Source organism: Gekko japonicus, unplaced genomic scaffold (genome assembly GCF_001447785.1).
Source record: "Gekko japonicus isolate JY-2015 unplaced genomic scaffold, Gekko_japonicus_V1.1 scaffold3263, whole genome shotgun sequence".
In the NCBI taxonomy this organism is placed as follows: domain Eukaryota; kingdom Metazoa; phylum Chordata; class Lepidosauria; order Squamata; family Gekkonidae; genus Gekko; species Gekko japonicus.
In genome coordinates, this window is record NW_015165338.1 from 111685 (window position 1) to 123863 (window position 12179).

General features: G+C 43.2%; 1 protein-coding gene across 1 annotated transcript in view; it reads left to right on the forward strand.

The window, feature by feature from the left end:
* The window catches only part of AQR (aquarius intron-binding spliceosomal factor), a 72851-nt gene that overhangs the window by 35905 nt on the left and 24767 nt on the right, over positions 1–12179 (forward strand). Inside the window, 9 exon segments of the mRNA XM_015410551.1 lie at positions 377–497; positions 1870–2011; positions 3274–3452; positions 4166–4333; positions 5648–5817; positions 8123–8364; positions 9987–10053; positions 10055–10125; positions 11153–11222. Of these exon segments, the coding sequence (XP_015266037.1) occupies positions 377–497; positions 1870–2011; positions 3274–3452; positions 4166–4333; positions 5648–5817; positions 8123–8364; positions 9987–10053; positions 10055–10125; positions 11153–11222 (1230 nt within the window).

Below are 12179 nucleotides of genomic sequence, written 5' to 3' on the forward strand. Positions count from 1 at the left end.
GGATAGAATTACATGTGCTCTGGCAATTTTGCTTACCGTAATCAGCGACAAACCATAGTTTGTACCTATAATTAGAAGTATGGCTAGGTTTGCAAACTGCAGCCGGTGCTGTGATGAATGAAAAGGGTAGCGCAAGCATATCGATCGACGTAAGTTTACTGTGAAGCTGAACAAGGGAACGAAATGCACATCGGTATGCAAGCCATGGGATAGAAAGCTTTTAATTTTTGTGCTAGTGCTGGTAACTTAATTTGAGTCTTTCGTAGCAGCTGGCAAAAAAAATAATAATAAAGTGCCTTCAATATTCTTAATTATCTTTCTGTAAATATGTGTTACTCTCTTTTGTGCACATTATAAAATCTTTTCTCTTTCCTAGGTGTCCCGGCATGAGCGCCGAATTTCTCAGATACAGCAGCTCAATCAGATGCCTCTGTATCCTACAGAAAAAATCATTTGGGATGAAAACATTGTCCCAACTGAGTACTATTCTGGAGAAGGTAAGTTAGATTAAATGTACTGAGATTTCTAAATTCTTACAGTCACCAGGTCAATATCACAAACAAACCTGTCTTATTGTCAGGCCTATATACTCCATCCCACCTCCCATTGCACAGACTTCAAGAATGAAGGCACAAATCTTCAGTTAATTCCATGTAGGAATGCCTGAGCAAACTGCAATTAGTTTTTTTCCAAATAACTGGGATACTTTACAGAATTACAGTGTAGCTAAGAATTCCAGTTACTGGGTATAGACGTCTGGGCCTACTGAGTCAGGCCACTGGATCAAAGACCACTCCAGGGTGCCTTAGCCTCAGAATAGAGAGGGGGGTTTTAAATTTCACCCTGGGTCCCCCTTCTCTCTCTCTCCTTAGGTCACTCCCCAATCTGTTAGCAAGAGCCCAAGCATATCCTCCTTGGCCTTCTGCAGAACTTCCTTTTAAGAGAGTCATTGGTGTCCCACCCCCCAGGAAGCACCAAAGATCTCTCATGAGGGTGAGTAGTCCCACATGATTTTATGTGGGGCCGAGGCCCATTTCCTGTTTTGGAAATTCCCCTGACTGTTTCCCAGGCTCAGCAGCCCGCTGGAGACACCCCAGTTAGGCATGCCTCATTAAAGGGACTTTACTGGTATTGCCAGAATTTTCATCACTGCTGCTGGGCACCTCAGTTAGGCATTAAAGGAACTTTACTGATATTGCCAGAATTTTCATCACTGCTGCTGGCTGGGGTCAGCTAGTCTTTCCCCAGAGTGTGGCGAGAGTGGAGCTGCATTGCTGGATTAGCTGGGTGGAAGGTACTTGCCTCCCCAGCCGACAACACTGGTGAGTGCTGGGGTGGACTCCCCAAGGGTGGGCTCCTCAACCCTGAGCAGAGGGAAAGAAACAACACCTGGTTTTTCAAGTATTCACCTTCAGACATCGTGACTAAATGGAGTTAGCTGAAAGCCTTACGGCACTGCCGGAGAAGAAAGAGAGTGTACGATCCTGACAATAAACCATATTTGTGCCAATCACAGATAAAAGATGGTTTGTTGTTAGGCATACAGACACAACCTTAACATTGCATTGCACTTCCTATATGTCTGTAAAAACAGGATCTGTTTTATCTGAAATATGAAACCGTGTTACAAGCTCTTGATGAAACTGTGATACGGTGAATCTGTATGGCAGATGGCAGTACAGAATTAGGCAGCAGTGGCCCCTGAATGTTGTTTTGGACTTGTTTTAAAGGGTGGCTAGCAAAAAGGCACAACAGAAAATCAACATGCTATGTGTGCACATGTACACATATGGACATTTAAGGTTTATAGGAGAAATATCTTTATAGGATGGACTTGAGAGAGACAAATGCCTGTTTTTTTCCCTTTAGGCTGCCTTGCCCTCCCCAAATTGAATTTACAGTTTCTGACTCTTCACGACTACCTCCTGAGAAATTTCAACCTCTTTCGCCTAGAATCCACCTATGAGATCAGGCAGGACATCGAAGACAGCGTCAGTAGGATGAAACCATGGTAACTGAAGTTGTGGTCTTAAGAAAATTCCCTCCCCACCCTATGGGATTGTGCTTTTTCCCTTCCTTCCCTGCAGTCTGCTTTATGTATCAAAAACTACCAGTTAGATAGTCATTAACTGAAATTAAGCTGTCCAACTCTTTGGTTCTTTGCACTCCACAAAAAAGTTTCTGCCCACTCAAACTGGCTGGAAAAACTTTTTAAAAAATTATTTAGAGATTTTTATTCTGCCCTCCCCAGAGTGGGCTCAGGGTGGATCGCAAGAAACTGAGTCCAAGACTCGTTACATAAAATCACATTAAATTATTAAAACAATAAGCAATAAAAGTCACACCGGTAGCGACAATTTCACCACAAGATGAAATCAAACTGGGGGAAGGAGTGTCAACTACATGGGTTAGGACAAAGTTTGAGCCCAGTGGCACCTTTAAGACCAACAGAGTTTTATTCAAAGTATAAGCTTTCCAGGAAGAGATACAAATAATAAAGGTGTTAACAGATGTGAGAACTTAGTTTGAGTCCAGTCGATATTATCTGTATGCCAACTTGCTGCTGTGTCCTACTATCTGTGCTGTTCCAGTCTTAGCTATATGTATTGCTCAGTTACTTATGCATCTTGACTCTAATCAGCTCTTCCTGGCAACTATCCCCTGGCAATATTTGAGGAAACCTGTTTCAGTGTATGTGAAGAAGTGTGCACACGCTGAGTCTCTGTTCTCCCGTGTACACAGGGTTGAGCTTGGTTTGTCTTGGGGATACTGCTGGACTCTAGCTTCATTCTCTTCTCTCTTTGTGAAATCTTGCATTTACATGCTAATTTTCTGCCATCCATTGATCTTACCGCCCCCCTGACCCAATTTCAGCTCTCAGTAGCCCCTCCTAACGGCTGCCCCCCACCCTCTTTCTCCCTGTAAGTAACTCTTGAGGAGATTTTACTCCATTTGTCTGAAGAAGTGTGCTTTGCACATGAAAGCTTACACTTTGAATAAAACTTTGTTGGTCTTAAAGGTGACACTGGACTCAAACTTCGTTCTGCTGCTTCAGACCAACACGGCCACCCACCTGAATTTAACTACATGGGTTAGTTATTTTTGCCTTTAGGCATAAGATGGGACCACATTACGTCATCCATTCCAATCCTGTGATTCTATACTGTTTTCTAATTATTTTATTGAGAAGTTTGTAACAAAGGGTATGGTTTCTAGACAAAGAAAGACTCCCTGTGCAAAAGTGATAGCCTTTTATCTGATCTTGGCTTTCAGGCAGTCTGAATATGGCAGTGTTGTCTTTGGTGGATGGGCTCGGATGGCACAGCCCATTGTCTCTTTCACAGTGGTAGAGGTGGCAAAGCCCAACATTGGGGAAAACTGGCCTATGAGAGTCCGAGCAGATGTTACAATTAACTTGAATGTTCGAGACAACATCAAATTGGAATGGGAAGGTATGTCTATGAGAGAGATGTGATGTTATGACTTCAAGTAATGGTGCTCAAATTATTTGAGATAAATATTAAGTATCCACATGTTTGTTAATTTCCAGTGTCCTATGCGTCTATTAAATCCTTCTGTTTAAATATGGAATGTTAATGCTTATGCTAACACGGACTCGAATTCTGACGACCTCTTTACAGAGTGGGGAAAAGTGTGTCCATTTATCTATTGGTGGCTGTCCAAGTTGGCGGTATTTTTTGGGGGGGGGATAATCAAGTCACAGCCAATTTATGTTGACCATGTAGGGTCTTCAAAACAAGAGACATTCAGAAGTGGCCGGCCATTGCCTGCCTCTGTGTAGCAACCCTAGACTGCCTTGGTGGTCTCCCATCCCAGAATTAAGACCAAACAAATGGTAACCTAAGCTTGTTATTCCTGTTTGGTCCTTGCATCTGTTAAATATCTTAATTATGCTGTTTGCTGATTTGCTCCCCGCCCTCTACCTGTATGTATGGACTGGTAACTTCCATTTCATTGTATCTGAAGATGTGTGTGTGCCCACAAAAGCTCATTCCTTGAATAAAACTTTGTTGGTCTTAAAGGTGCCACTGGACTCTTAACTTTGTCTTGCTGCTCCAGACGAACACGACTACCCACCTGATTCTATAAAAATGCTATGCACCATTGAATCAGTCAAGTGAATGGACATTTCTTTTTCATTCAGGTCTCCGCAAACATGATGTTTGCTTTTTAATTACTGTCCGACCCACACAGCCTTATGGCACGAAGTTTGATAGAAGGCAACCGTTCGTTGAGCAGACTGGCCTGGTCTACGTGAGAGGGTGTGAAATCCAGGGCATGTTGGACGATAAAGGCCGTGTCATTGAAGAGGGTACGGCCACATTCATATCTTTTGTTGAAGCATGGAAGTATAATCTGCATAGTGTTGTGTTTGTGCTGTTGATGCTTCACTTTCACATGTGTGATGATGGCTAGAGAGTGGAGATGTTGGGCAAATGTGTACCTTTTCCTAGCAGCACAGTTGGGACAGGTGATCACAGAAGCCCCTGGGTATGCTGGTCCAAGGCAGTAGATGGAAGTGCTTGCTCCAGAGTAGCAAAGTGGCCGCTTCCCAGGCTGAGATTCACACTTGCTCACCTTGTAATCTGAGCCACTGTGAGGGGCGGACAAGGGAGCATGGGCAGAAAGGATGTTGAGGCCACCCACCCTCTCTGAGGAGCCAAATGTTCCCTCACACACAATGTTAGCCAGATCCCCTATGTTTTTACTTCAAAATCAGTGAGTCTTATTTTCAAGGGGAGGCTCGCCTCTAGCATGGAATTGACAAGGCAGCATTTTGTTTTGTTCTTTTTAAAGAGTCCAGATGTGGAGCAGGGTGGGCATAAGGGCAGAACTCTGTCCTTCTTTAAACTAGGCTGTGCCAATAGGCAACCAGCACACCAGGCACAGAGCCAGATGAGAGCCCTGTTGCCCTGCCATGCCAGGTTTTGTTTGGTTTTTCAATTATTGGCAGGGAATGTAGTACACCAAGATTCCACTGGCTTGAATTCTGCCACTCTGCACGGAAATGTTTGGCGCCTTCCTCTGATGGAAGTTATTATTCCTCTGGCAGAAGACCTACTTGTGTCAGAGGAAGGCTTCAGATACAGCTGAGCAGAGTGGTAGGATACAAACCCTTGCCTGCAGCATGAAGCGGCACAGTTCGGTCTGCCACCTTATTGCCATCTCACGGTGCAGACCAGGTGTTTTGTCTTGGAACTGAAGCTGCAGCACATCACTTCTACCAGTTGAGAACAGATAAGAGGGAGGAGTGTGTGGCAAGCAAGGGGGAGGGAGCAGGCCAGAAGGGGATTGGCTTGTCGGGCTTATTTGCCCCTTCTCTCATGCCCAGTGACACCCTATGAGAAGTAAGAATATAACATGCTCTTCTGCTTGTGGGTGTTTTCAGTGACATATGCCAGCAAGTAGAGTTGTTCTTTTTAATACCAGCAGCCTAAGGTAAGAGCTTTTGACAGGGTATGTGGGATGAACCCCATCAGGCAGTGAGAGAGAAGAGAGGGGCAGGAATACGGTGGAATGATGGCGCATGGCTTGAAGCATGATGTGGTCTCTCCTTTTCAATTCATGTGCCATTTTATTTTCATTCAAATCGTTTTATGTTTGATGCGTCTTTCATTCTGAGCAGGACCAGAACCAAAACCAAGACTTAGAGGAGACTCTAGAACCTTTAGAGTGTTCTTGGATCCTAACCAGTATCAACAAGATACGACCAATACCATCCAGAATAAAACAGAAGATGTCTATGAGACATTTAATATAATAATGCGAAGAAAGCCTAAGGAAAACAACTTCAAAGTAAGCTATGGTGCACTTTTATTTTTGCAAGTGGTTATTAAAAAGGGTTGACATTTCTTGAAATTTGTATGCATGAGCACCAAAATACTTAGTAAGTCAGTGATCAAAATTCTGCCCTTGGAGTGTTGAATTGTCTTTAGAACTAACACCACTGAGGGATGAAAACTGCAGTCCTAAAGTAAATCTATTCATTATTGTGATGACAGGAAGAAATCAATATTGGGAATCTCCTGTGCACAGGGTGAATTTGTTAGACGTGCACAAGGACATTTTTACAAGTCTGCATTAATTCTGGGCCATGGATGGTCAGGGGCATCATAATGCACAAGCATGCATGCTCTCTCTGGATCGGGGCTGTAAACTGTACAATATCCGTGGTTTAATTAAAGTATTTGCACCCAAAGATCAGCTTCTCCTGACGTGATTGTACTGGTCAGAACAATGATGCTCGCGTTTGCTTTTTCTCAGCAAAGCTCTTATAAACTGCAGCAGATGTTAAAAAAATGGCTCAGTGCTGTACTGAACATATAAAGTCTTTTTCCTGTAAAGTTTTAAAGGGTTGTTTGCTAGCAAAGTACTGTTGGACCGCCAGATTATACAGAAATGCTTTGGCTCTGTAATTTCACATTTTCCTCATGTGTAAAGTTAAAACAATGGATCAGGGTCAGCCTGCTTTTTAAAGCGTCTGTCTGCTGGAAGACTGGTTCTCCCTGTCTGTTCTGCATCTCCTTGCTCAGATAACAGGAAAATAAGGGAAGCCAGTCTCCCTCATGACAAATGTCGGTAGCATGTCAGGCAGATAGCAGACAGCTTGGTTCCTCTGCTGAGCCTGCAGGGAGAAAGCTGTGGAAATCTTACGTTGCATCTTAAATTAAGCAAACATGACAGTGGCGGAGGCATAAACATAATGTGATCGCGAAAATATGACCAGGCTGCACTTTGCAATGGTAGGTCAGCCCTGTTGCCTTACAATGTTTGTGGCTGCTGTGTCAAAGTATTGTTAGTATTCTGGAGTTTCCTTCATTTTATACTAGTTGAATGAATATATTTTTACAGGGTGGAATGTTGCCATATTTTGAAAAAAGGGCCTCAAATAACATAAATAACCACAGCTCTTTATTCATGTGTAGGTGAGAACTGAGATTATGCAAATCTGCTCTTTTTCCTCCTTGACCGTAAGGTTAGGTCCTTCAGATACAGAGCTTTAGGAAACAGTCATGCTGCCATGAAAATGTTGAGTTGGCCTACTAGCTAGTTATAGTATTGTGTTCCCCGTGTACTTTATTTCTTCCCCAAGTCCTTTGCATCGGCCAGAAAACTGCTTGCTCCATAGTTCAGTGGGGTTTCCAGGGTTTGCATCTTTGCCCTTACAACGTTTCTCAAGCATTGCACTCATGTAAATTGCTGTGCTGAAATAATGCTTGCGTTTGTGGATATTCTGCTCAGACATGGCTGGATCCATGGAGGCATAACCCTGGTGCTGCTCAGACTGTTTTTCAAACAGCAGTCTACAATTGTTGGAATAAAATCCTAGTGACAGTAACCAGTGAGTCTATTTTGATAGGGAATTTTTTTAAGCACGATTTTGTATGTTGGAGGAAAGTAGTATTTGACTTTACTATATTGTATCTGTTTTATTAAACATAAAAACGTCAAAGAAGCTGCAGATCTGGTGGATCTGGAAGGAGCAGAAGGTGCAACTCCGTCAGTATAATATAGTGGTTAAGTTCTTGGACTGGGCCTGGGGAGATTTAGGTTCAAGCCCCTGCTTGCCTTGAAACTCACTGGTGATCTTTGGCCAGTCATTCTCTCCCAGACTGAGTTACCTAATACATTTATGTTGAGAGCCAAGACAATCCCAAAATCCATGTTGTTCATCTGGGTTGCAGAATATTCACTGTGCTGTGTTGCCTGTAAATGACTTGTTGGTGAAGGTACATTTCAAGCAAAGCCCTTTTTCTAACTAATGTTCCTTTCCCGGAAATTTAGAGAACTCTGCAGATGAAATAAAGAGCACCATCATCACATTTTATCATCTGAACTGAATTTTGTCTTGCTAATGGGATAGTTTGGTAATTATAGGCTGTTCATAAATACTGCTGTTTTGCTGAACAAGCTGCTTGTGGGGCTGATGTCAACAGAAAATACAACTACTGATTTAATCTGAACAAACCAAACACCTGCCAGTGGAAGAACTCTTAAAAAAACCCCGACAAATGCTGAATTTGCTCATGGAGTTTACTACTGAGTGTGCATCAAGGTGGGGAGCAAATTTACTATTTGCTTGTATTCTGTTTTATTACAGGCTGTTCTCGAGACTATAAGGAATCTGATGAACACAGACTGTGTGGTTCCTGATTGGCTACATGACATCATCCTTGGTTATGGAGACCCAAGCAGTGCTCATTATTCAAAAATGCCAAATCAGATTGCCTCCCTGGATTTCAATGACACCTTCCTTTCTATTGATCACTTAAAAGCCAGCTTTCCTGGGCACAACATTAAAGTAAATGTTGAAGATCCTACATTACTAATTCCTCCATTCAGGTGACTGAAAAATCTCAAACAGTACTCAATTAGTAATATGGCTCGTTTGCTGAATAGAATCTCTTCTGCCTCTCAGAGTGGTGTTTCAAAGCCATTTTCTTCTTTGTTGTCTAAATTGTATTCAGACTGTGCAGCCGTATTTTCCTGAGTGTCCCTATTCCAGAAATTCATTGTTGATATCTGTGTTGGCATTGGGGTGAATCCACCCACTCTGCTTAGTCGTCTTCCAATCCAAGATGCCTTCCTCCAACTTAAGTGGTTCTTCAGTTGGAAAAAGGCTTCAAACGTTGCTGAGCAGAATGAATAGATCCACCCCACTATCACCAGCAGTGTTTGTCCATACAGACAACTGTTTCCCAATCCCAGATTCTGTCCCTAGAATTAACTATTTGAAAAGAATTAATAATCCATTCTCTGAGTTAGATTTGAGTCCAGTAGCACTTTAGAAACCAACAAGATTTTCTGACAAAGGGAGCTTTGACTCTTGAAAGCTTCTGAAAATCTTTTTGGTCTTAACAGTAGGGATGGGCATGAACCGAATTACGAACCTAAGTTTGTCACAAACCAGGCCCGGTTCATGGTTCGTGAGCCTTGGTTTGTGCCATCCCACCCTCATGAGCCCCCACGAACCAACCAGGGGGATTCGTGTGGTTCTTGTCAGCAGACATTGGTGGTGGGGCTTGGAGAAGACATTGAAAGAGATGCCTTCTCCAAGCCACTTGCAAAAACCATTTAAAGGGATAACTTTAAGTGGTTTTTGCAAGCCATGCTGTGCCTTCTGACTAGCTAAGTCCTGCTGCTGTGGCGGCGTAACTCAGCAAGTGAACTAGGAAGGCATTTAAATACCTTCCCAGTTGGAAGCAATTTCAGCAATCCGTTTCGCTCCCCCCCCGCCCCCGGGCTTGGAAGCAGGGAAGGCGAAAGGGATAGCTGAAATGCTGAAATGAATGCAAGCGATATCAGTGATCCCTCTCGCTCCCCCCCTTGGAAGCGGGGTAGTGAAAGGGATCACTGAAATGGCTTGCAAAAGCCATTTAAAGGGAAGGTTCCCTGTAAATGGCTTTTGCAAGCGGGCACCACAGCTGAGTGATGTCCAAGCGGGGAGTTTGCCCTTGGACTTCACTTGCGTGCTTTAAATGGCTTTTGCAAGGTCCCCCCCCCCCCAGTTCTGCTGGCCTTGGGGAGCTGCTGCCAGCAGAAAGGAGGGAGGGAAGATCCACAAACTAAACCAGTTCCCGAAGCAGGGGAGGTTTGTCCCAGTTTATGAGACGTCACAAACCAGGATGAACCTCCATTTTCCCGGTTCATGCCCATCCCTACTCTGCAGTACTGCTGGACTCTTTATGCCAATAAAGGTTAACTGATCTGAACTGAACTACTGCTGGGCTCAACGCTAGCTGTTCTACTACAGACCAACATGGCTCCCCTCTGAAACTATTCTCACAACTGTCGATCATCTCAGTTTGTGTCTCCCTTGTGCTGTCTGTCATTAACGTTTTGTTACAAAGTTCACAGAGTTGTGGGTTACAAAGATAGGCAATGTCTAAAAACAGTTTGATGTAAAAGTAGTTTCACTTACTCCAAAAACATCGCAGCTGAAAAACAATGATTCCCTTCAACAGGATAACTTTTCCAGTCAGAAGTGATGCAGGAAAGAAATGGAAGGAGTGTGAGGATGGTGCAAAAGCCATTTAAAGAGAGTGTAGTTGAACCTCATGTAATTCCCAACAGAGGACCTTACCCATATAATCAGCCCAAACGGTAATGTCTATGTAGGTGCTTGCGGGGGGAAATTGTACTTACAGGGTCTGGGACTTCTAGATGGTTTCAAAGGTAGTTATTTAATTTTAAAATATTGACTAAAATAGTCAAACTAGCCAAAACATTTTCTTCAATTTAGATTAAGAGTTAATGGTAAGAAATAAGTTGCATTCTGTTGACAACCTGTTTCATAGTGGTTGCATTGTTTCCAGTCAGAAGTGATGCAGGAAAGAAATGGAAGGAGTGTGAGGATGGTGCAAAAGCCATTTAAAGAGAGTGTAGTTCCCGTTTGGTGTAGTGGTTAGGAGCGTGGACTCTTATCTGGGAGAACTGGGTTTGATTCCCCACTCCTCCATGTTCCGCTGCTGGTGTGACCTTGCATTTGTCATAAGTTCTTTCAGAGCTGTTCTCTCAAGGGCAGTTCTTTAAAGAGCTCTCTCAGCCCCACCTACCTCACAGGGTGTCTGTTGTGGGGAGGGGAAGGGAAAGGGATTGTAAGCCACTCTGAGACTCCTTTGGGTAGTGAAGGGTGGGGTTTAAATCCAATATCTTCTCTTCTTTGGATGCTTTGTGTATACTGTTGGTAATTTTATTTTGTGTGTGCTTTCATGCATATTAAAATGACATTTGGCAGGAAATAGCCAGTCCTTTCAAACTTGGTGATAAAATGTGACTTCTGACATTGATCAAATTAGCTGTTTTGGTCAGTGGGTTTGCAGTATCCTAATTACATATGATGAACCGTAACTTAATTATCTCAGAAGGGTTGTGTAATGACTTGGAGTCCTGTAGTGTCATTAAAGCCCTTGAGGAAGGAATTGATTTCTCTTGATATTTGCAAATGCCTTTGCCTGCCCAAATCCTGTAAAAGGCAGATTTTGCATTGGCAGGGTCAAGTCTCCTTGACTGAAAGGACGGACAACTCTGAGGGGAAAAGTCCATAAAGGTTATCTGGAAGAAACACATAGAACTTTGGCTCAGTGTGTTGTGCTATGGATTAACCAATTTATTGTGGTTCATTCTGCAGCAATACAATCCAGTTTACTCATACACAGATTGAAGCTATACGTGCTGGAATGCAACCTGGATTGACGATGGTAAAAATGCACATCATTCCTTTTAAACATTTATTTTTAGTAGTTTATCTCCAAAGTATATCACATAATCAGTGGCCTCTCTCCTTTATGAGGATCAAAAAATCTGTAAGGGGGGGCCCAGCTATGGTTAGAGTAGCTATTCTGCAAACCTAAGGAATCGCCAGATTAGTTAAAAAAAAGAAAAGGGTCTTCAAGTTAAAAAGGGAGTGAGGGAGAGTAACTTTTTTAAAGTTTTGAATTGCCAGTATCTCTGTAGACTACAAAAGTGGGCAGGGACTGGACCTAGTTCAGGGAGGGGGATAAAAAATGGGAAAAAGAATAGTCGGGTGGGGGAAAGAGCATGCTGAGAGAAAGACTGGGCAGTAGGCAAATGGAGTGTGGGGGGTGAGATTTTGCCTCCAACAGTATGTCCCCCCCCCCTTTATTTATTCTGTCTGCCATGTTTACACACCACATTACACATTATTACTCAGGTTCCCCCAACCTCTGGAGCACTTTGGGGGGGGGTGACAGTTTGCAAGGGCTGCAGAAAGAAGGGTAAGGAAGGCAAAGATCTGTTCTGCGAGCTCTGCTGTACTGGTGGTATTCTCTAAATATTCCAACTCTAAATATTGTCGGGTTTCATTTTCATGAAACAGAGACAAAAAGAGCAAATACAAATACCTTTCTCCTTCAGTGGGGGAAGTCATCCAGACTGGGTAGGTCACGCCTCCTCTCACTCCAGGCAAGGCTATGCAAATTTGTGTAGACTGTATTGGCTCAGACCAAGACTGACCCTCCAGTTTTGATAGCCCTGCCGCTCCAGCAGGACCCTTGAGTCTAGTTTCGCTTCACTTTCTTGTAGACTCTTGCCTTATTGGTATGGAAGACAGAGAAGCCTTGAAGAAAGGCCCAGTCTTTAAAAAAGAGACCATTAAGATGAGCCTCTCCCACCCAAAACCATGGTAAATACTGGCC